Source organism: Poecile atricapillus, chromosome 1 (assembly GCF_030490865.1).
Source record: "Poecile atricapillus isolate bPoeAtr1 chromosome 1, bPoeAtr1.hap1, whole genome shotgun sequence".
NCBI lineage: Eukaryota > Metazoa > Chordata > Aves > Passeriformes > Paridae > Poecile > Poecile atricapillus.
In genome coordinates, this window is record NC_081249.1 from 85,690,413 (window position 1) to 85,714,733 (window position 24,321).

Sequence of the window (24,321 nt, forward strand, 5' to 3'; positions counted from 1 at the left end):
ATTTCCTTTATTTATATATAGGAAAGGCAATAAAAGAACATGATGGTATACACCAGATACTTGACCCTAAGTGTTCCCTCTAGCAGACTTTCTGCACACATTACCCACAGTAATGTCTGTGCTTTGCCTTTTCCTCCACAAAAACACTCCTAAAAATACTCCTACCCCAATAGTCCATGGTCAGGATTAGGCCCTGCACTTAGGACCTAAGGCACAAGTCTCTGCCACTTGAGCCAGAGAAATCTCTACTACAGGTGTGAAGGAGGAGCAGGCAGGGGAAAACGGGTGGGGTGGGACATGGGAGGGAGCTGTGGTCCTGTAGGTGTGCTGCCTGGGGCTTGAGTTTGCCATCTGCCATCAGAATGAGCCCCTGTCCCATTATTGATTTATATAATACATTGGTTTACATAGTATATATTGATATTAGATTGATATAACATACCTGGTTGGGCTACTCACCTTGCAAATCAGCATTTAAAACAACAAAAAAAAATAGATAATGAGTTTAGGGAGGCTCTGTCATCTGCTGCGGTATCCCAAGGGAAATCCTGTATTTTAAAGGGCAGATCCAGCCCAGAAAGTCATCAAATGACAGCAGCAGAAAGAGACTAATCAAATCCTAAAGACACATCTGGAAAAACAAGCTCTGTGTCTTGGCCTGCTGTGCACACTAACAGTATCCAGAGGCGATCACCTACCCAATGGGTCTTCACTGGAGCCCAGAAACCCTAACTGGATCAGGTCAGTCTCTCTTGGCTGGAGGGGTTTGTCCCCCTCAGTCTCTTCTGGATGTCTTGCAATGCAGCACAACCCACCCTGGCTGACCTGCCACTGCTTGTTTTACAAGCTTACTGCCTTAAAGACCAGCACTGCTGCATTTTGGCATTTTTCAGACTTTTTTCTACCTTCAGAGCTTTTCATGGTGGGTTCCCAAATCACATTAAAAAGAAATATAACTGAGCAGAGTCACCCCAGAACCAACTTAGCGCCACAGGAAGGGCTGCAGATGGGATGTGCATGGGACATCTCCATCCCCAGGGCCCTGCTGGGTCCATCTTCCCATGCCTGTCCCCGTCACCTCCCCAGGCTGCTGGCATGGCTCACAGCAGGCAAGACATGGCTATGCTGAAGCAAAAGGGCACTTCTCTGAGCTGTCAGCAGCTGCTCATCTCTGTGTTAGCTTAGGTACATTAAGGCATGAAGACCAAGTGCATAGGAAGCAGCAAGACCCTCCAGGTGCCTCCAAATCAGCCCCTGAGACCTTTTCCATTGAAATGTTTCTCAAGTCCTCCTCCAAGATATTCACTGTCATCGGGGTGAGGAAGAGGAGCTTCTGGCTTTGGGTTGACCCCATGAACACTGCCCATCTGGGTTAAGCTGTTGGCTAAAAGACGAGTCCATGGAAGGAGCTGGACCCACCCCCACCTGCTGCTGGGCTGCAGCCCCCAGACGAGCTGTCATCATCCTTGTCCCTGTCCAAGTCTCTCCACCACAGCGGGGATTTCGGCAAGGCAGAAATATAGGCAGCTCTGTTCCTCGCTTCTTTTTCCTGCTCCTGGGAGAAGAGGGAAAAATAGCACAAGGATATCAGCAGATAAAAGACCCAGGTGAGGGGATGCTCCCACCACCCCTGAGAAGCCACGGGTCTGTAAGGTTCCCCCTGGGAGCTTCCTTCAAATTAAACTGGGGTGTGGAGGCCATGTGCTCTTAGAGCTCAGCAGGAAGGCTGCAGCAGAACATTGCAGCTCTTCAGCGATCAAACCCAGCCCTCCCATGTCACCTAGGGGTGGAGAGAAGGGACCCCTCAAATAGCTCTACATGCAGGTCATGTCATATGAGACACTTGTTTGGAAAGCATTGAATTCCATCAGATGAATGAGATCTGTTCCAGTTTGTATTCCCAGCTCACCCATCTGCCCAGGGAAGATGTGAATGTCCATCCCTGGAAGTGTTCAAGGCCAGGTTGGATGGGGCTTTGAGCAACCAGGTCTAGTTGAAAGGGTCCTTGCCCATGGCAGAGGGGTTGGAACTGGATTGCCCCTTCCAGCCCAAACCATTCTGTGATTCTATCATAAGAAAAGAAAAAGGGAAAGAAATGTACTTTGCTTGCAATGGCTCAGAGTGTCAATTGAATGTCAGAGGTGGTAGGAAGGAACTGCTAGTTACCAGTGAGTGAAGGTGGGAAGGAGAGCAAAGGGTAGAATGTAAGGAACAAGCATTTTACAATGAAGGTGGTGAGGCACTGGCACAGATTTCCCAGAGAGGCAGTAGTAGATGCTCCATCCCTAGGAACATTCAAGGTCAGGCCAGATGGGGCTCTAAGCATCTGAGTTGAAGATGTCCCTGCTCATCCTGCAGGGGAGGTGGATTAGATAGCCTTTAAAAGTCCCTTCCAATCCAAACTATTCCATCATCCTGTCTTTCCCAGGCACTTCAAAGAAAATTTCAGGCTGAGCTTCCAGGAGCACACAATAGCAAGTCAACCCCAAGCACAGCCACAAGATGTCTTGTACCAATCTCAGTGCAGGAACCTGTTTATATCTGGGTGCTAAAAACGAAAAGGGATTTGGCTTCAGGGAGTGGGTGGGTACCTGAAGGATTTTAACCACAGGACAGTGGTTGCTGCTAGATGGGTGGGAACGCGGCCCATTAGCTGGACAGCTGCAGGACCGCACCCTGCTGTGCACAGCAGCAGGAGTTACCTGCAAGAAGAGGATGTTGTCTTTGGAAATGGCTTCCATCAAGTCCTTGTGGAGAGAGAGTTCGCCGTGCAGGCGGCCAGCCTCAGCCAGAGCCTCATGCAGCAGGCAGCTCTGCCGGCCCGGCCGCTGCCGGTAGAAGAGGACATAGGCGGTGTCTTTGGGGAAGAACGAGGTGACGTTACTGACTGACTCGAAGGAGGAGAAGGAAACTCTGGTGTCATTGAAGAGGTACCACTGGATTTCAAAGTCCAATTGTTTGTCAGAGGCCTGTTTTGGCACCCCATCCCGGGGCTGGCCATGGGGGACAGTGTCAGTGCACTCCCTGGAGTAACAGTAGTAGTGACCACTCTCAGAGGAGATGCCTGAATGCACCACCACACTGCAGAGGTCGTACACGACAGTCATGAAGCCACTCCCTGGGACAGCACCATCCTTCCCATGCTGGCAAACCTCCTCAGTTTCCTCTGGAGCAACAAGGATGGGTAGCTTGAGCACCACAGGGATGGAGACATTGTCCAAGATCTTCTTCCGCTTCATAGTCCGTGGGTCAAAGGAAAACCGCAGCAGTGTGAGGATGAGGTAGTGTGGACCCTCTGTCAGCTCTGCCACCTTCTCAGCATCCTGCAAGGATGCACATTTCTCACAGTGGTATTTATTCTCTGCTGTCAGTCTCTCCGGGGATAGAAAATAGTTGATTAAATCTGGGACAGATCTGGAGTCCTTGGGAGCATGTGCCTGCTCCCCAGAAGTCGAGACAGGGTCTTTGGCTGCATCCACCCCAACATCATTGCCACATATGGGATTTGCTGCTTCTCCTGGTTCCTGGAAACCTAATGTTTCCACCGACACTGTTGGGGCTGCATGGTCACTGGCCATGGGGGCCTTCCTCTGGATCCAGGGAGAGCCCATAAGCTGGCCTGCATTTTCTGGAGGCTCAATGAACTGTGCACCAATTTCTTCCACTGGTAGAACAGATGTGGTCCCACGCACGTTCCTATCCGATGGAGGAAAAGCCAGAGACAGGTCTGTGAAGGCTTCTTCTCGGGATGAAACATTCAGGCACTTCAAGCAGCGGATCTTTGTCATCATTTTACCCCCAAACATCTTCTCAATCAATGTCTTGTTTAAGTAATGATGCTCCACTGCCTGAGACATCAAGCTGGATTCCTTGAGCTTCTGGTAGATCCTTTTTCCAGTTTTTTCTTCTTCATGCAATCTTTGGCAGGGGAGAAAAAGGCTGTGTTATGCATCAATATAACACCAAGAGGTAGTTTCTAAAGTAGGTCTCCTGTTCTTCACTGCAAGTGGTTGATCCCAGTTAACCTGCCTGAACCCAGGGGTCTGATGCTGTGGGAGAAAGGTGGGAAGGAGTCAGACAGGATTTGGGAACCTGAAGTCTTCATGTGCCACTGACTCCACACTTCTAGAGGGATCACTGAGACACTGGGACATTTGATATTTCTAGGTAAAAGTCAAAAATCAGCATTTTACAGATTAGGCTGAGTGGCTTGTCAGGTGAATCTCTATGGTTGGTGATTTTAGATTAGACATCAGGAAAAATCACTGGAAGGGTGGTCAGGCATTGGAAGAGACTGACCAAGGAAGTAGTGAAATCACTGTTCCTAGAAGTGTTAAAAAATGCATAGATGTGGCATTTAGGGATATGATTTAGTGGTGGACTTGGTGGTGCTGGGTTAATGGTTGGACTCAATGATCATAGGGGTCTTTTCCAACCTTAATGACTCTGTAATTTTATGAATTCCTTGTGTCCTCAGAGCAAAGGCAGAAATTTTCAAGTTGAACTAAGTTCTGACCTTACCCCTAAAATTATCCAAACAGGGTTTTATTAAGGAGCCTCAGACCAGTCTCACCATCCCAACCCTCCACTCTCCCAACTCCTCTGGGTCTCAGCCACTGTTTGTAAGTGGGTGAGCACTAAACATCGCATTGGGGTTTAGGGACACTTGTCACCAGGCTCCAGGATCATGGCACTCGTCACATACCGGTCCAGCAAATACTTGAGGTACTCTGAGCAGTCCTGCTGAGCTCCAGGGGTGAACCAGGGTGGCCAGGAGGCAGAGAGGAAGCTCTCAGGGGAGATGGCAGGTCGCTGGCAGCAACACAGAAGAAATGCATTTAATCCTAGCAGTTTTTCCTCAATTCACACAGGGGGATGGAGAGGGGAGAGGAGTGGGTTTTCTGGCTGGTTCACTGGGAGCACAGTGTTCTGTGCTTGATAAGGTCCCTTTCCCCCCCCTACAAAGGCTAATCCCTGTGCACAGCACTTGGTTTGCTGTAAGCCAGGATGGTAAGGATGAATTTCAAACATTATTTTACATATACTTCTATAAAATATCCATGTGTTTATTATTCAATTTTTAAATGGTTTATTGGCTTGATCCAGATAATTCTACTTAATTCAGCCTGAATTTAATTTGCTGCTCCATTTAATTTGATCAGGATCTCTCTCATCAAATCCTCTTAAAAAAAAAAAGGCAAAAAAAAATCCACTAAACTTCCACCCAATATTCTGATCACTGCAGGCAGGTAATCTGTTACCAGTAATGTAATTGCTGTCATTAGGAAGCAGATGTCTAATTAACATGGAAAGAGACCCATCTTTAGCAAAAAAGTAACTTTAAGAACAACCCAAAGAAGAAAAATAACTGAAAGGAAATTAACATCAGCTACACAGCAAGGAAATACGCTTCTGTACTTGCTCATCACAGAACACAGACACTCTAAACTGCCATCAAAACCTAGACTCTTGTATGACCAAATATTAAATTTAACAGGAAGTCTATATTTCCCCCCAGGTCATCTGTAGTGACATAATACCACAATGCTACCAGCCAGCTCTGCCAGTCAAGGCTTGGGAAATGGAGAAGCCTGCATGACTTGCTAACCAGCAAGGGAAAATTCACTGGCTTTCCAAAACCTGTTTTTTCTAGGGACAGACAGATATATTTTCAAGAGAAGAATTAGATATGACCTAGCTGTATCTCCAGGAGTCACATTTGTCATGGAAATATTTACAATTAGTTTAAGGATGTTATTTTTATTTTACTTTCCTTCACATACAGAGAGATTCAAAGACCTGGAATCTAAGGGGGCTTTTATAATTATCCTTTTAACAAAACCACTTTTAAAACCATTTTCACCAATTGCTAGTGCTTTGCTGGGCAGCAGTGGGACAAGTGAGCTGCTCCAGTCTTCTCCCTTCCTGCACAGCAAGAAACAAAACCTCTGCTTCACACCACAGGCTTCTCAGCTGACCACAGATGTAAACTATTACCTAATGGACTTCATTGTCGAAACCATTAGCTATTACATCAGCCCAGCCCAGCCCAAGAGGACCACAAGTTAAAGACAGGCAGCCTGGTGTGAACATAGCCCACTTTCATGGGTGATAGGAGTTTCCCCTCCACCTCTCCCAAAATTAGCCTCCTTCATATAAACAAAATTTGTCCCATTACAAAAACCCACCAAGATCCACAGCTCCTTATCAGCACGTTAGAGCCGGCAGGAAGCAACTTGGAGACGAGCCTTTCCGCAGCCGACAGTCCAAACAAATAACTAGAACATGAAATAATTACCTGACTGTGCTCCAAAAATGCAAAGAGCCACTGGAGCTTTGTCATCAGGGGCTGGGAGTTGCCCTCAGTTAAATTCAACACTGAATGCCGAAAGCTGTGAAAGAAAAGCAGAGATGCAATCTGTGAGATGGAAAATCAGTGTGGGACATGCAAGGCTGGAGTGAGGAGCACCCCCTGGAGCAGTCTTGAACAGGAGCAAGGGAGGAAAAACTCACTCTGAAGCCATGAAAAGAGATTGTATGATGCTGTTCATGTAGCAGGTGTTTCCCAAGTTAATTAACCCAATCTTTCCCGTCTCTGATTTGGATGCCAGGCGTGGGTAGAAGCAGGCCAGCTCATTCTTCTGGGAGGTCCAAGCATTTTGTCCCAAGAGGTGTTTAATCCGGTCTTCATTTGGAATTGGGAGAGCCTTGGAAAGAGAGATCTGTGTTACAAATCATTATCTATTCTCACAAGAGGAAGCTGAGGGGCAGGCATCAATCTCTTCTCTCTGCTGATCAGTGACAGGGCACAAGAAAACAGCATGAAGCTGTGTCAGGGGAGGTTTAGGTTGGATATTAGGAAAAGTGTCCAGCATGGACTGGCTGGACACTGGAACAGGTTTCCCAGGGAAGTTGTCATGGCACTAAGCCAAGAAGCATTTGGACAATGCTCTCAGGCACATGGTGTGGTTCCTGGGGTTGTCCTGTGCAGGGTCAGGAGTTGAGCTCGATGATCCTTGTGGGTTCCCTCCAACTCAGGGTACTCTATGATCCTATGACTGATCTTTTCCCATGAAGAACTAGTAATGGGCAACTGCAAAACTCCTCTGCTACAGGTGTTCACACAGCCCATTTTTCCCGTTCTTCATGTGAACCTGCCTCCATGCAAGGAATAGTTTACCTGTTTGTATTAGTCCTTTAGAGGCATTTGAGAATAACATTATAGCTAAAACCTACAGGCACTATCAGGACTTTTGCAGACCCACCATTGGAGAAGTAACTTCCTTCAACCTGCCTACACAGGGCTCACACTCAGAATTCTAATCCCCTTTCTTCTACCACCATCTGAGGTGTTGAGGTCAGGACATCCCTACCAGTGGGACAGTCCCTCTATTCTAGGCTACCAACAAAGATGCCATTTCCATATGGAAAGCAGTAAAATGACTGAGAAAAGCATGACTTACTTTAACTGCTTCTAGGACTGGTTCATAGAGGTCTGGGAATCCTGAGAAGCGGAAGAACATGCAGTGGATGAGCTCGGCCAGCTGCTCCAGGGAGCTGGTTGCAGAATTGGAATCCTCCTTCTTCAAAGAAGCCACCAGCCTGGGGATGTGGGGAAGTAGCTGGAAAAGAAAAATTCACTACAAAAATTACTCCACATTATTCACATAATTTTAATACATTTATGGGAATGAAATTCACCTGCAGGCAGAAAAGACAGTGAACAGGAGTTCAGTGCCATTCTAGACTTCATCCTTCACCCTTTGAACTCAACAGCAACTCTCTTGCTGATTTTGGCAACCCTAGAGTGTTTTGTGTTGCATGACACCTGCAGGGTTGTGCTGCTGCTTTGCTGAGCTGCAACTGCCATTCTTTAGTCTCCCCTAAATCCCACATCCACAGTGGAAAGGATATGCTGACTGCCAAGTGCAGGGATTCAAACCTGCAAGGTAGATGCGATTAGCCTAAAAGGCATGTTGGCTGCTGTGCTCTGGTGTTATTTTATACTGAATATACTGAACTGGAATTGGTATGGTTGGATGGATGGCAACAGGCATACAAACAGCACATTCTTTACTTTGCTTTCATCTCAAAAATGTAAAAAATTCACAAACAGATGCAAATGCAAATGATCCATTGCTCACGGGCACCCTCTGCTGACCCTGCAGCTGCACACAGAATTAATAACCTATTTCCAACCCTGCAGATGTGCTAGTGACCCAGGCACTTACATAACCTTTTTCATATTTATATTTTAAGTTATTTTTAGCACAGTGCAATCCTGGAGTAAAGTATCACGACCCCAGTCCAGCCATTTCCTGGTCCTCTCTTCCTCTCCTCTTTTTCTTTCCCTACAAAATGTTGAGATTTTAACTATTTCCCCTTCCAACAGGAAAGGCTGTTGGGGGAAGCAAATCAATTGCAGCACCTTTTTATACATCAGAATTTTGCCAAGCTGTGATGGGAACAATTCTCAAAACCCTTCCAAAGTGCCAGGGCAAACACAAAAAGACATGGTTTGGCCCTGTTGGATTTTCAATATTTTTTTTAATAAAGGAGGAAATTTATGTTTATGGGCTACAGATGGAAACTTCGAGCCAAGAACAACTCACAGCTTTTGGAGTGTTTGAAAATTTGATGCCCAGCTGAAGACAACACATTGGAATGACTAATTTTAGAAACCAAAGAGTTTCTCAAGAAATTCAGGTTCCTTCAAAGTATCTCCAGCTGAGGAAGGAAAAAGCATCAGCTGAAAATGTTGGCTAGCTTTCTTTTTTCCCATCCTTATCTGTTTATTCTGTGAACTTTAGGTGAAAAGCCAAATATAAGGGCTTTAATGAGAAAGTACAAAATCAAACATTAATAGGAGTAATTTTTCCTCACTGCTTTTATCAATTTGATCACTACAAGCATGTTTTTGCCTTCAGCCTTACTTTTTAAATTCAGCATTCCAGAGACAACACCAGCAGGAAACAGAGCTGTGCCTTAGTGCCAACAGCAAAACAAACTATAAAATATCACTGTGGAAATGAAAAGGGAATATTGAAATGTTGCCAAAAGTTGTTTTTTGCTTTTAACAGAGAATTTGTGTAGTGAAGTGTTCTGATCCAATCTTCTGGTCTTGCTGCACTGATGCTGTACAAACCTTTCAAAGACAACCCACCACTTAAAGAAATGGGTGCCACATGTTGGTGACAATTTAAAGCCACATGTGGAATGGGGCCCACTGAGTCCAACAGACAGTGAGGCACCTGCTTAGGAAAAGCAAGGGCTGTTTGATAACATATTCCCTGCCCTCCACAGGGAGAGCACTCTGAGATGTTCTCAGTGCAAAGGATCCACCAAAAGCACTCCAAAGCCAGAGTGGCAACATCTGCCACACCTTAGGCCCCCCACTATCCCTGCTGCCCCACAGCAGGGTTAAACTCCGTAACATCCAAGTGCCAGACACAGCCTTACCAAGTGAAATGCCTCGTGGGAGTGCTGGAAGCTCAGCAGCATGTACTGCAGGACAGACAAAGCCCCCTCCCTCACAATGGGGTACAGCAGCTTGGAGAAGACCTGGTGGAGGAGAAAAAAAAAAGCAAGTGAGAAGGCAGGATGGCACTGCAACCAGCAGAAGGGAACAGCAGGAAACAGAGGCACTGGGCATCTACCATGGCTGCTGGTCTCTTCCTACTCCATGCTGGTAGTTAGCAGTCTGTAACTAGGTCTTCAGGGTCATCTCCTGCCCAGAGTATTGGCTCAGGGCACTCTTACAAATACTGTGTGGGTTATCCTCACCCTTTCAGGCTTGTGTAATGCCTGTGCTGCATCTCCATATCTTCTCATGAAGAAGCCATGCAAGCTCAGCAGAATGCTAGATTTTCTAGAATGTGCCTCTTAATTTATTCAGGTATTTGGAACTTTATCACTAACCATTCAGACAAAGATATAAAAAGCAAGCATCTTTTTCAAAGGCTACATAATGATATTTATTCTATTTTACAAAAAATACCTGTATATCCTCTACTGCTGTCAGATAGTACTTTTGAGGGGTTTCCAAAAATCACATGTTATTTTATGGCTGTGTCCCTTTCCTATGCATTAAAAATTAAAGGAAAGAAAGAAAGAAAAGCTGAAGATGCTCGGCTACTGTCCCACTGCTCAATGCACTTGAGGGATCACAAATGCAGTTATTGATAATGTTCCGTTACTGATAATTATAGAATGACAGTATCATTTAGGTGAGAAAATCATTGAGCCCAACTGTTAAGCCAGCACTGCCAAGTCCACCATTAAACCATGTCCCTAAGAACACTGTCTTAGTAGTTTCTACTGTGACTTCTGGTGGCTCAGCCAGGTTTTATCCCCATTATTCGAAGAAGGGCAGAGTAGGACCACAGAATGGAAAAAATTCTGAAATAGTGACCAGTTTCAGTACTTGATCACAGTTTTCTGAGATAGCAAGTACTCACTGCTGAAACAGGTAATGGCAATGGCAGTGAGGGCTTTATCCACACTGATAAAAGAACTAAGCCAGGGCACAGGCTTTAAAACTGACCTGTGACTCTGCAGAATATTTATACGCTCACTGATACGTACTTTGCCTGTGCCAGCCAGCAATGACCCAGGCACGGTCAAAGGAGAGCATGTCAGATTCCCAAAAGCAAGTTTTACTAGAGTTTCATAGTTTGGGAAGGAGAGTGTTCAACTGGTTTGAAAATCCTTGGCTACTTTATTTCATAATTTTTAAGATATCAGTACCTCTGCAGACCACAATCTGCAGAATCCCAGGTTGAACATCACTCTTAGCTGCAATATCAGTATTCCTTGGGACAGCAAACTCTTTTTTCTCTATATATCTCATCTTGTCATTTGAAAGGCAAGGTGATATTTCAGGTACAAGATAGTATTTCTGTGGTTCACATTCACATTTAAAAGAGCCAACTGACCTTTTCTATTTTTGAAAGAGTGACTTCAATCAAGATGCTGAACTTCTTCACTGCAGCCAAACCCTTCAGCAGAGCAATTATCCACTTGTCTATGTTCTTTCCCAGGGGCCAAGACACCCAGTCAATCATCCTGAAATGAAACACAAACTCTTAAATAAATTTAATGCGTTTCTTGTAAAAGTCAAGCTCCACTCTGGGTCAAACTTCCTCCAAACTGGTGTCCAGTCACTGGGATGAGACAGGCTCTTCATAAGGCATTTCACATGTTATTCAAAGCACAACAGAGCCTGAAGTAGAAATACCCCAATGTCACCATAACGCTGTGGTTCATCAGAGGATCAAGCCCACATCCATCAAGTAAAGTGGGGATTTTCTTCCACAAACTTTGGTCTAGTCAAGTTCAAGTTTTTAAAACTGGTGCAGTACTCTATATACTACTCATGTGAGGGTTCGATTGAGGTCTCCACATTGTCACCATTAGAAAACAAATTATACTAGTTTAATCTCTGCATTTTTACTGGTAAGAAAAAAGCACTCAGATTCACACATTTTAGTTCTCTGTGTGGGAAACATTGATTTCCAAGAACATATTTTAAAAATGCCATGTGAAAACTAATTGAAGCAAATTACTCCTGAATGTCACAAGTAAAAAAATTAATTTCCAGTCACTCAACCAATGTGTTGCCATGTTTCTGCAAGAAATAAGTGCTTTACAGAAGTTTCTCATAAAACAATAACCTAAGACTAGGTGAAGACACATTGGCTCTGTTTGAATTTCATGTTAAACAACCAGGAAGCAAATAAGACTTGGGATCTCCAAGTATCAAACTTCGCTGACCATTTCAGTACCTTTGATTTGAAGATACCCCAGACCTTCAGGTTACACCAGAGTCCAGCTACTTTACCCAGTCAGATCCTTTTGCTTATCAATCTGTATCTCATGCAAAATCAAAAGAAGGGAAGACAGATAACTAACAGTCACAAGGCAAAGAGCAGGAATTAGTGAAGTTTACAAGGAACTGGGAAAATTGAAGTCTAGTCAGTAAAAAAATCTTTAAAAGCAGAACATGTTGGGATGTTGAAAAATAATAAAAGTCAAGCCAAGTTGGCTAATAAAGCAAATGCCAGAGAAGCTTGCACAGACATTTGCACCAGAGGAGAACAAGGAAAGCCATGTGATCACTGTATGTGAAGATGCACAGCTGTTAAGCATCATCAACACAAGATCAAGGAGTCACAAGGAAGACCCTGAGGATTAGAAATGTAGAACTGGAAGGAAATGTATTGATTCAAAAGGCATGGAAGCCACTAGGAGTGGAGGCTCCAGTAACTCATCTGCTCGAAGACAAGCAGGCAAATACCAGGTGACTACAAGTTCCCAGTGTAACAGCAGCCATGGAAAAGACCAGCACCATCTGTGGTGCAGAAGGAAAGGTCTCTAGAGCAAAACAGCGACATCTGAGGCTGTGGTGAGGCTGTCATGATGAACATGGTGCACAAACACCACCATCTGTGCCCATGACCAATGAACCATGTTGAAGAAACATGTTCAGGTGGCAGGGGAAATGAAGAACACTTCCTGCAAGGAAAGCTTAAAATAACTGGGCTTGTTTTGCACAGCCATGAGAAAGCAGAGATGGGAAGGGACAGCTCTTCCTGCACATATTGAAGGAATAAACACCAGGGAGGCAACAGATAGTTCAGCTATTTCTGTTGGCATAACATCAAATGAACTGTAAGATGGCCAGAAATAGACTGGCTGTCAGAAGAGAGATTTGACCCACTAAAGCAACCCAGTGGTGGAAGAGCTGTGAAAGAACAGCAGTGGGAGCATTGTCCTGCTTTGAGAAGCAGAGTTAAACATTCATGAAAGGGGTCTGTAATGTCAAAGCTATAAAGCAGGGAGATTGATCCAGAGATTCAAAGGTCCTTTTTCTCCCTAGCTTCTTTAAACAGGCATAAAATAACCTTAGTTGCTTGAAGCTATACTTTGCCAGCATTGGTGGCTAAGTTACAGTGCTGCCCATGTTGCTACAGTAGGAAGAAATTATATTTTAAATTCACATTGCACAATCCACAAATATTTTAGTAGTGATAACCCTAATTTGACAAAGGAGTAATCGATTTGGTATGCTAAACTTTTGAAAGCACAGACCCTGATCTCCAGAGATAGCAAGTGCCTGCACAGCTGTGTGACAGCAGATGCTTCCCACATCTGGACCTGGGCTCTTTGCAATAGATACATCCCCAGGAAAAAAACAAAACAAAACAAACAAACAAACAAAAAAAAAACCAAACAAAAAACCAAAACAAAACACAACCCAAATCTGTGAATACCTCTTACGTCACAGATGCACAACAATAGAGTTTATCTAAAAATAGACAAACTCTGTAAAAGAGACTGTGGTGTACACTTATGCCAGCAGGTGACAGTCTTGCTTTTTTTACCACTACTTGTTCTTTACATGCTTGACCAGAAGCTCCACCCTAAGTCCAGTTTATTTCCTGCTACTCCCAAACCCAAACTTCAGAAGAAGACACTTCTAGGTGCAAGCAGTTTGTCAGGGATTCTAAGCTAAAAGATCCTTCAATTTGTACATTTTCCTTTGATTTTCTAGGCATGGAGCACACACATTAAAAAGCCTGTGGTCACACTGTTTTTGAGGGACCCACTTGCCATAAACACACTGCCAAAACACCAACATTTCTCCTAAATGATCTTAATTACATTTTGCAGACTCTGACTAATATTTATTTGTCCTTCTTCATGACAAAGAATGTTCTAAGCAATGATGCAATTGATTTGGCAACCTCTGTATTTAGACACTTGAACTCTTAGAAGATTAACTGTCTGGAGCTTGTAGCAGCAAGTGTCCAGAAGGAGAAAAAGATGGAGAAGTGGGTTAGGAACTGAACTAATAACTTAATCTTTTGTCTTGGGTTACTCTGGATTCTAGGAAAAGCATGACCTTGCCCGCAAGCAAAAGAGAAGTAACCCTTTTCTGCATGTATAAACTTCCCATCAGGAATAACGTGTTTATGTCACGTAACCTTATTGGGAGGGAGACACAAATCCCTCCCTGTAACAAGAAGAGGAAAAAAATGCTTCCACTGACATCAAGTCAGAGCAGCTCCCTTGTGTTAAGTGCATACACCACTGCATGTGGATATCATCTATTTAAATGGAGAGCTCTAAGGAAAGCATGGGTTAAAGACAGAATCATGGAATAATTTAGGTTGGAAAATATCCTTAAGATCATTGAAGATACACCTGAGTAAGTGCAGAGCAAGGCACTGGAGCACAGAAATGCTGTAGGACTTGGACATAAGGATGCAAAGAAGATGTGGTGATGAAAAGAGGGCACTGGTGCTGCAAAGACCAGGTCTGGAATATATCAGGTAGCATTTCACCCTCTACTCTTCATCATGCTTTGACAAGGTCTCCACTGACTCTACCTGTCCAACTGCAGCACTTCCACCTGACAAAGGCCAAGGTGGGACCTGGAAATCCCCCTCACATAAGTCTTTAGCTGTGACTGGTGGCTTAAGAGGATGTCCTTCTCAAGGGAGACAAAGATCATCAGGAAATCCTGAAAAGAAGATTTCTGGGAAGAAAAAGCCCTCAACAGCTTCAGAGGAAAAAAAACAAAAAATCATCAGACGTCTTTAAGATAGCCTGTGTTGGACATCCTTTAATACAATTTATTTCTAAGAAACGAAATTAAACCAAACAAATATAATAATATCCATAATCATAGCAACTACCACTCTTTATTCTAGTTCTCTGGGACCTCAGGGATAGAAGAAATTATACAGAAGTTTTCTTTTTCCCTACACACTCCTCACCAGGCAACAACAGCCAAGCTGCTTGAGATAAAACCACACAGAGCATTTCTCCAAACTGAGCTAAAGCTTTCACTCACATAGCCTCTCCTACCTGCCAATGGCCATCATCATTTGCACATCAGTGATGCTGTCATCATTGGTGAGGTTTCTTATGACGCCATCCATGAGCTCCAGAGGGACAAACTGAACCACGCTGGCCAAGGCATTGGAGGGCGCTTCCTGTTCCTCTGCAAGACAGGGATGGCCCCCAGCAATGAAGATGTTAGCTGACAGGAAAACCGGGCACACATTTCTTGTCCTAAAAACCAAATAATTTCTGCCCACAAAAATAGAATCATAGAATTGTTTAGGTTGGAAAAGCTTTCTAAGATCAAGTCCAACCCTTAACCCAGCACTGCCAAGTCCACCACTAAACCACATCCCCAAGAGCCCATCCACACATCATGGAGCAGATATTGAGCTGTTGCCAATGAGCAGTGTAGAGTCCACCGTTAGCTGTGCTAGGAAGATAATTCCTCAAATCCCAGTGCAGCACATAATGAAGCTGGATCTTAGCAGACAGCTGTTCCCTGAAGCCATATGTAGCCCCAAGGGAGGAAGAGATCACAAGCACGTGTTTGGCCCAACTCAGGTACCAAATTTCCTCTGTTCACTCTCTTTTTACTAAATACTGCAAATAATTGCAAAAAGATGCAACTACAATTTTGCCTGCCTGGAAATGGGCCTCCTTCCGATAGATGAGGATATCATACTGAAAAACCCATTTCCTGTGGTCTTAGGAATAGCTAAACCAGGAGCTCACCAGCCTTTCATGGCACTGGTACCTCCAAAAACCATCTTAAACCCTCCACAATAACCTAAAGGCACCAGAAGTTGGATAAATATTGTCTGTCTCACCTTAAGAGGGAACCACCCTTCAGACAGTCAGTAGGGCTTCATACCTCTAGGTCAGTGAGAAATAACTGCTTAGCTTTATCCCTATTCTCTGGCAGGGAGCAGGCTGCAGAGCACCACCAAGTCAGCCATAAGAGAGCAGCATTTCTAAAAGCTCTCAAGTTCCACTCTAAGAAGCCGCAGATAAAATGTTTTCCCTTAAGCCCAGCTGATGCTGGAAAGTGCTGAACACAAACTTGTGCTGCAAATGCTTCAATCCTGTTAACAGCTTCTGTCTGCAGACTCTCTCTGGTTTCAGGGTGATATTGTTTTCCCAGCTCAGAGCCCTGGTAACTTTTAGAGGTTCTTGTCTATTATATTTCACCTATGGCTGCATTTCTGTAGTGGATGAAAACTCTGCAAGATGTCAAACTAATTGAGTTTGACTTCATCAGAGCCAATGTTTACATTCCTGGTCTTTTTTTAATTATTATATTTAAATTACCTGTTGAAGAAATTATGGTGAACAGTTCTTTCAAAGAGGGCAGGATGGCTGAGGTCTGAGTCCTCCAGATCCTCTGCAGCAAACCACTCACTTTGTTCACCTGCTCCAAAAACTCCATGATCTCCTCTTCCCCCTCAGAAACGCACTGGAACTGCCCGATGCACCGGATCAGCTGCTGACAGAACAAGAGCTGGTGTTTTCCTGTGGGAATGCACTGAGGATGCTGCATTAAGAGTTTGCTGATCTTTGCACACTGCTTGGGGCTGGGCCTCTCGCAGACTTTCCGGAGCACCTCAATCCTCAATAAGCTGAAGATGTTGTTTGCTGATGGGCTTTCCAGGACAAACTGCAGTCCTAACTGGATATAATCAAGTACATAATGGCTTCTCTTCCCCAGAGGTCCATAGCCTTCCTGGAGGAGACTCAGCAGGAAGCGGACATTGAAGAATTCCTCAAATTCCTCTGGGTGATAATGGCCATAGACCTCCAAAACCTCTTTCCCAATCTCTCTTTTATACTTGGTGTCCCCAGTGAGATAAAGCTTGGTGGACAGCTCCAGCATGGACCAGCACTGCTCACTGTCCATGGGCTGCTTTGCTGCCTCGATAACGCGCCTCACAAGACCTTGCTTCACATTGTTGGGGTAAGAAGACATCACCACAGCTTCCAGTATCTTATCCATCTCTGCTCCTTGCTCCTAAAAGAGAGAGACAAAGCAGCAGGTTAGTTCAAGGAGGGTCTGCTGAGCTTTTAAGCCCAGGTTGGGGCAAGGGAGGTCACAAAAGCAGAGCTATCTGGAACCACTCTGAAGAGGATAATTCTTGTGGCCTTTTCATGTAGTATTCAGAAAAGTTTCCACTCCAGTGATGTTTGATTGAGACTAAAGCCCCCCCAAAACTGAATGAATACACAAAGATACAGAACTTCTTCTGATTAATCACACATTTGAGCATTTTTGTCTTGTAAACAACCAACTACAGACCCACAGAAGGGACAAGTGGGGAATTAAGGGAGCCAAGGTCTTACACTGGTGTCTGCTGGCTCAGGTGTCCTCAAGAGGCAAAGATGGTCCCAATGATTGTCCTCACATTCAAGCAAGGAGAGAAAAAGCCCAGGGAAGCAGAGGTGAGATTGCAGCCTCTCTGTGCAATGTCAGGGGTGTTTGTTTAACATCTACACCGTGCTGCCAGCCACTCCATCTGAGTGGTGCAGTCTTGGCTGCTCCCCAGGGACCTGCCGCATTTGTATGCGGGACCAAAGCGATCTGGGAGAGAAACTGCAGAGTCAGGCAGAGTTCCCCATTTGTCACAGCCTGAATTCACCAGCAATAAAGCATTAGAGAAGATTTTTTTTTAAAAAAAGCAACAAGTAACTCCCAAGGAAAAGCTCAGAATAACATTTATAACCACGTGTTGGCTATACTACAGCACAAAAAAAAACCGAAAAACAAAACCAAAAAAACCCCCAAAAAAAACACATTATAGAGTGATAAAATTAGACAGTCAGGATTTCTTGTAATGTATTACAGAGACTAGAAAGACTCATCCCCAACAAGTCCCCCCAGGTCAATGCACTCCACAAATACATATTTGGAGAAGGTCCCTTTCTGCCTATAGCCTAAAACAAGCCACACTCATGTATCTGACCAGAATAATAATCCCCACCTTTCTGTTCCTCAGGTCTGTAATCTGTGAAATGAGAACAACATGCACCAATTCCTAGTGGGGTTGGTTAAAAGATCCTTCATTAGCACTTGGGAAACATCTGGAGTTTTTCAAGTGGACAGGGCTACAAAGAATATAAATGCAGATGACATGTACCCCAAGTATGGTTTTCACAGATGACATCCAGAAGAGACCTCAGCAGATACCATCCATGGACCATGCCATCCCTGGAGTGAGCCTGAGAGTATCTTTTTGCCTGGTTGACAGCTGCTTGAGGGTAAAGAAGTAAAACCATGCCAGACACAAACATCAAGCTCTGACTCACAGCTGCTTGGCTGGAAAGCCTTCCCACTTCACCAAATATCACCTCTTCCCATCATTGCTTCCCCACAATCTCACAGGATGAAAAAAAAAAACATTATTAATATACATATATATATATACACATATGCATATATATATATATGTATATAGCCACCTCCCATCCAGCCTTGACTGCAGACTACATTGCAATCAATGCCTCTCCAAGAACCACCTTGCCTTTTCTGGGCCCTGCCTGCTGACTCATACATTCCTCCGCTCACATGCTGGAGTTATTTTTCCCCATCAAGCATTACTGCTGCCTTCCCTGCAACAAGCTGTGGCAGAGCTAATGCTCTCCCATCACACTGTTTTCCCAGGATAGAATATATAAACAGGACTCCTGAGGGACCAGCCTGCATTAAACCAGTGGCAAACAGGGACAAGATAGAAGACAAAATCCCACAGATGTCTTTTCACCTCAAACAGAAAGTACCACAGTATCAGAAAAGGTTAAAAGTCAACGTGGAGAGCAGATGGGACTTACAGACAGTCCAAAATCAGGAGGAGCATTTGTCCTTGCTGTAGTTCAGTGGTTGTCTTGGCCAGACACAAACTGGCACACACCTGCAGTCAGGCTGGTACCCCTTTCATCTCCCCTCTGCAGGTCCCAAGCCTGAGCCCAGACACCCTGTTCATCTGGCACATAGATAAGGGGCCAGGAGGAGATAGAAGGATCTACAGTTCTGACTGCTTATGTCTCACTGTTACTTCCCTGAAACAATCCATGCTGAGTCTGGCACAGTGATTTGGAAACACCACACAGGCAGGATGGCCAAATAATAGCCACATTTCTTTTAGGTCTAACCCCATAAATCACCACAGTCCCCCAGTGTACATGGTGTTGGGTGCTCTCGCTGTCTCTCTCAGATGTGATGGCTGCCCACTACTGCCCCCACTATGATCATGCTTTTAGCTACTCTAGTATTGCCAAATTTCACCCAAATTTTTGATGCAAAGAGTCCAATTTCATCTGAATTTTGAGATAAACTTGCATCTCCTAAAATGACTTGGTTCTTCCTCAGGCTGATCACAGAAAGGGACAGGAGAATGGGCTTCCTCAGTGTTGCTGCCTGGAGTGCAACTGGGTTGCATCTGACACTGTGTAGTAGGACAAAGCTGAAACAAACTCCCTCCACATTCAATAGGCAAACAAGTCCCAAAGAACCATCTGCCTCAGCAGGAAACATCATAGTGACTTATATGGACATTAAGACCTTGAAGACACACAGGGAGAACCACCTGAGGTGACCTTGTGATGAAGGGTCCATGCTCTCCTCACCAATGAAGGGCTTTACAGGACAAGACTGGCCTTTAGGAAATAGAGTCCCACCTGCACCTCTCCAACGAACCTGGTGTCAGAGAGAGGGGACAAACAAGCCCATGCTTCTGCTGGTACCAGGGTAGACCAAACTGCTCCCTGGGTGTGGGCCAGACAAGGCCAGGATGAAGGATTCTAGCCAGGCCATATATTATAATCTTAGCACTACATTAAAGCAACATTTAAGTGGCTTTGTAATATGCAGTAATAAATATTATAGTCTTAAAACTACATTAGAAAAAGCATTCTACACTAAAAGATCATACACATGTCAAAGGCTAGGAATTAAGATGGCTAATTCAAGACAAGTGCAACTCTAGATGCTTTCAGAACAATAATAGCTTAAGCATCTGATATTAACTTTCCCCCCCTCTCCCAAGACGTCCCTGGAAAGTGAATCAGCTTTGCAGTGGAGGAGTAAAGTGATTTGGAGTGTTGTCTGTAAGATCACAGTCTCATTTGTTGTAGAAATTGGAAGTGTGTCATAAATAACCCAGGGAACTGTAGGAGAGGGAAGGACAGTTCATTATCAGGCAGCTGAATGCTGCCTTGGAGATCTGGTCCCTGGTTCTCCTCTGTTTAATACTGAAATAAAGAGACTAAATATTCAGACAATCAGGCTTTTATGAGTGTTCTTGAAGTAGAACAACCTTTCTGTACTTCTTCCTCACCAGCATCAAGACTGAAGAGCTGGGAAGATTGGCTCATTCCTGCATGTGAACAGAACCAAGTTCCTGGAGCACACAAGGATGAAGTAGAAGGTCAAAGAGTTAATTATTAAACTGAAGAGTCACATTGAGGTTGCCATCTGTTTTGTAGCTCACATAAAACAGAGAGTATACAATAGGAGCTTTGCAGAGAAAAAGAAAAAATCTCATGAAATGGCAAAACTGTTCTGCTACCCCAGTGAATGACTGGCAGGAACAATACAGGCAAAATCACAGAATGAGGAGAAAAAGAACCTTGGGAGGTCTCTAGCCCAAACCCTATCCACAGCCAAAATCAACCCCAGCTGCTCAGGGCTTTATCCATGAAGGTCTAGAAAATATTCCAGGATGGAAATCATACAACAACCCTGGGCAACCGGCTGCTGTTCTAATTAATTCATAGTGGGAAGGGTTTCCCTATTTGCACTTAGAAGCTCTTGTTTAAATTTATGTCTGTTTTTTCTCATTCACCTACCTTGTACTCCTGTAAAAAGCCTGGATTCATCTCCTGAATAACCTCCTTGTAGGCACTGGGGAACTGCTCCCCATTGAGTCCCCAGACAATCAGTCCCAAGCCTTCAACAGTTCAAGGGGTTAGTCCATCCCAGTTGAATCCATTCCAAAATACTTTGCATTTGTCCTTGTTGAATTCCATGAGGTTCATGTCAGCCACAGCATGTCCTGGCCCTCCTGTATGACAGCCCTGTCATTTCCTCCTCCATGTCATTCATAAAAAATATTAAAAAGGAAAGGTCCTAGGATAGTTCCAGCCTGCTTCCTACCCAATTAGCAGTCCATATATCTGTCTTTGATACAAGGATGGTGCAGGGCATAATCTCAAAAGCCTTACAGACATCAAAGATGCTTGCTGACCACAAGATGGGTCCCTGATAGGACAAGCACCCAAGCATGTTCGAGAAACCAGAGGGAAAAGGAATTTAAGCAAAAAGCAGCATTGGCCAGCTTAGTGTCACTCTCCAAAATGGGTAAACCACAAAAACAAACCCCAAAACCCAACCTCAGGATGAAAAATCGCCTTTGACTTTGCCTGGGTCTAGGCTTCATACTCTGTACTGTTTCAAGCTGTACTTATAGTTCTCTTCTGCCTATTCTTTTTCTTTAATTGGGATCCATTTCAATTGAAATCTATCCAATTACTTCTAAATCAATTCATTCCGTTAGTCCTGCCAGCAGCAGATTTCCAGTAAAGTCTCCTCAGTACTTCTTGCTGAATGTAGTACCAGTTCCCCCACCCTAGTTCTTAACAAAGCTCTGAAAACATAGATGCAAGATGTACCTTACCTTTAGGGAACCTTAGTAATAAATTCAGCACATTTCCTACAATGGCATCATAGAGACTTTGATAAATACCACTAAAGAAGGAAAAATAATTCCCACCATCCAAATATAGAGTAATACATAAAGTAGTTTGCTTCTGACTTGAGAAGAAAAATATCTATTTCCCTGAACTCCCTGGAGGTCTGGAAGTACCGAAATGAGACTCACCTTTTATTGTCCTTAACTCCTGGCAAAATAGTTTCTTTTATGTCAGCCAAGACATTACTGCTATTCCTGCTGCATGCTCCAGGCAGCCAGGCAATTAGGGCTCAATCCTGCAGCATGCTGAGCTGCTGCAGGATAAAAGGCAACTCACACAGTGCCTTCCTAGAGCACAAAAAATACCCTATTCTCTAAAATTTCTACAAAATTTACCACTTGGTATACAACTTCTTACAAGGACCAGCCCTGCTGTCACCTCTCTGGGTCTATTTTCCAAAAATATCAAAATAATTGTGTTCTAATGACTTTTTTTTTGGAACAAATGTCCAATGAATTCATCAGCGAAGAGGATTTTTTTTGGTTCAAAGTACAAAGTACTCTGTTCAGCCAGTTAAGAAGGGGAAACCACAGCCTGCACACCATTACCACATCTAATAGATATTCATGTTGTTGTAGCAATATGAAAGCTGAGGCACATCGAGACCATAGAATCATAGAATGGTTGGAAGAGACCTTAAAAACTATCTCAATCAAAGCATTTTCTCAAGGACATGGAGTAGGTTGTGACAGAGCCAGCAGCCAAACCTCTCCAGACCTGCAAATACATCAGTGGCAGTGCTCCACTGTACTTCGCTTTCAGCTGCTGAGTTGAACCCCATAAAGTGCTGTGGCATAGCAGAGCACCAGGTAAATTTTTATGAGATCTAAGCAGAAAATCAGAGCTAATAACTGCAGAAAAATCCCATTAAATAGCCCTTTAGAAAGAGAAGTGAGACTCTACCCATTTGCAGTCGTAACGGGAAAAAATGCCAGCACAGAAGCCTGGCTGAATTTTTTTGCATGTGATTATAATCTGCCTTTTTAAATTCACCTTCTCATTTCAAGGAGATCACATATTCCTTGCTTCCTGTCCCAGACTGTTTTCCAGTGACAGATTGGACTCGTGTTGTGTGTCTCCTACTCACTAGAGTTAATTACTTTTGGCTGACGAGGCTCTTCATGCTTTTCTATCCTCAGAATCAGAACTGCCTTTAGTACAGCACTGATGGAGATTGTCCTTCACCACAGGCAGCAGAATTGGAGCAGGACATTGCCCTGCACCACAGGATGTAGCAGATTCAGAGCAGGAGGCTGTCCCTATGCTCTACAGGACAGTAGCTTTCAGTTCTCTCCAGAAAGCTCTGTAGCTTTCTGCTCTCTCCAGAGAGTGAAGGTTTATTTAAAGCATTGTCACCCAGATGGACTGCTGGCATTTTGCACGGCTTTGCTGTACATCAGGAGGTCCACCTTGGGAACAAGGAGTTCCTCTCTTGTGGCCACACTCTTTTAGACATCTCAAAAAAGTAACCAACCAGAAGATAGTTATTTGCAATCAGCCTAAATTTATCATATATAGTAGTCCCTACTTTCTTTAAAATTTGTTGATACTTTAGATCCACAGACTACTGCAGACCCTTTTCCTTTTTTCTGCAGTACCATGTATTTCATTGTTCTTTTTTCCTCTAAAACATAAATACATTTGACCATATCATGCAATTCTATCAGTCCTCTCCAAGTGACAGTGCTGGGCAGGCTGCCCTACCTCAGCCCATCTATCTTACCTACGCTACCCTGCTCTCTTATTTCTCCAGTGCTTCTTCTTTGATCCCTTCGGTACACACAGATCCCCTAGTTTCTTCTCTTGCTCTGTTTTTTGCTGTTAGGCACTCAATCATCAAATTAAAAAAAAAAGCTATGGGTGGACATCAAAGCAATCCATGCACTATCAAATAAAGCCCAAGGCTCTAGCATTTCATTCTTTTTTTCTCCAGACTCCTCCTGCCAGCTCCATTCCTCCCCTTCAGTCAACAGCCACATACACAGATCTCTAGTACCTACTGGTATCCTTTTCTAATAAAGCATCTCAAAACCATCACTAGCATATTACCAACCATCCTGGTACTGATACAGAAAGCAAGACATAAGGAATTAAGCTCCCCTCTCCCTTGAAAACCAGCAGGAGAAAAAGGCACATGAGGCAAGGCTTGCTCTAACTACCAGACCAGCAGTGACAAGCCAATGGCTCTGTGGCTGAGCCCAGAACCAACTCCAGACAAAAACAACCCACCCCAGGTGCTTTTGATTTCTCTGAATTTATTTGGCATTGGATGCCCAAAAGCTCTGTCCCGCCTACAATAGGTAAGTTTTTCCCAGTTTTCCTCCTCCCATCCTCCAGTTGAAAAGATCTTCCTTTTCTTTCCCCAAAAGACTTCTGCTTTCCTGCTTAGCTATAGCTTTCAGCCTTGCCTGTGACACCCTACTTCCATAAGGCTTTATACTAGAAGTGCCCAGATCCTGCACTGACCTTCAGGCCAACGTCCTTGCAATCACTGTTCCTGGAGACTGTAAAAACATCTACTCCGGAAAGCTGGTTGTTTTCCTGAAGGTATTTATAGCATTAAGATCACTCTTCTTTCTTCAGGTTTCTGTCTGCTTTTGTCTCTGTACAGAAATTAAAACCCTGGATACAACCCAAGGAAAAACCACGTCCTGTTCACCAAAGCATACCAGACTGAGGGCAGATACTGACAATGCTGCCTGGGATTCATCAGATACTGATTCACTGTTTGGA

The 24,321-nt window shown here is 44.1% G+C and overlaps 1 protein-coding gene across 4 annotated transcripts in view; it reads right to left on the reverse strand.

Annotated features, from left to right (window-relative positions):
- Positions 1 to 24,321, reverse strand: part of USP35 (ubiquitin specific peptidase 35) — a 27,778-nt gene continuing 3,457 nt past the window's right edge. For 3 of the 4 annotated variants that reach the window (XM_058864085.1, XM_058864084.1, XM_058864070.1), the window contains exons 2-11: positions 16,159 to 16,855; positions 14,872 to 15,007; positions 10,935 to 11,064; positions 9,460 to 9,561; positions 7,464 to 7,622; positions 6,514 to 6,707; positions 6,299 to 6,392; positions 4,706 to 4,812; positions 2,703 to 3,918; positions 1 to 1,555 (exon numbers count right to left, since the gene is read on the reverse strand). In XM_058864085.1, the coding sequence (XP_058720068.1) occupies positions 1,385 to 1,555; positions 2,703 to 3,918; positions 4,706 to 4,812; positions 6,299 to 6,392; positions 6,514 to 6,707; positions 7,464 to 7,622; positions 9,460 to 9,561; positions 10,935 to 11,064; positions 14,872 to 15,007; positions 16,159 to 16,840 (2,991 nt within the window). In that variant the 5' untranslated portion in view covers positions 16,841 to 16,855 and the 3' untranslated portion in view covers positions 1 to 1,384. Of the gene's footprint in view, positions 1,556 to 2,702; positions 3,919 to 4,705; positions 4,813 to 6,298; positions 6,393 to 6,513; positions 6,708 to 7,463; positions 7,623 to 9,459; positions 9,562 to 10,934; positions 11,065 to 14,871; positions 15,008 to 16,158; positions 16,856 to 20,685; positions 20,903 to 24,321 lie in introns of those variants that run through there. The other variant, XM_058864079.1, reaches the window with a different exon arrangement.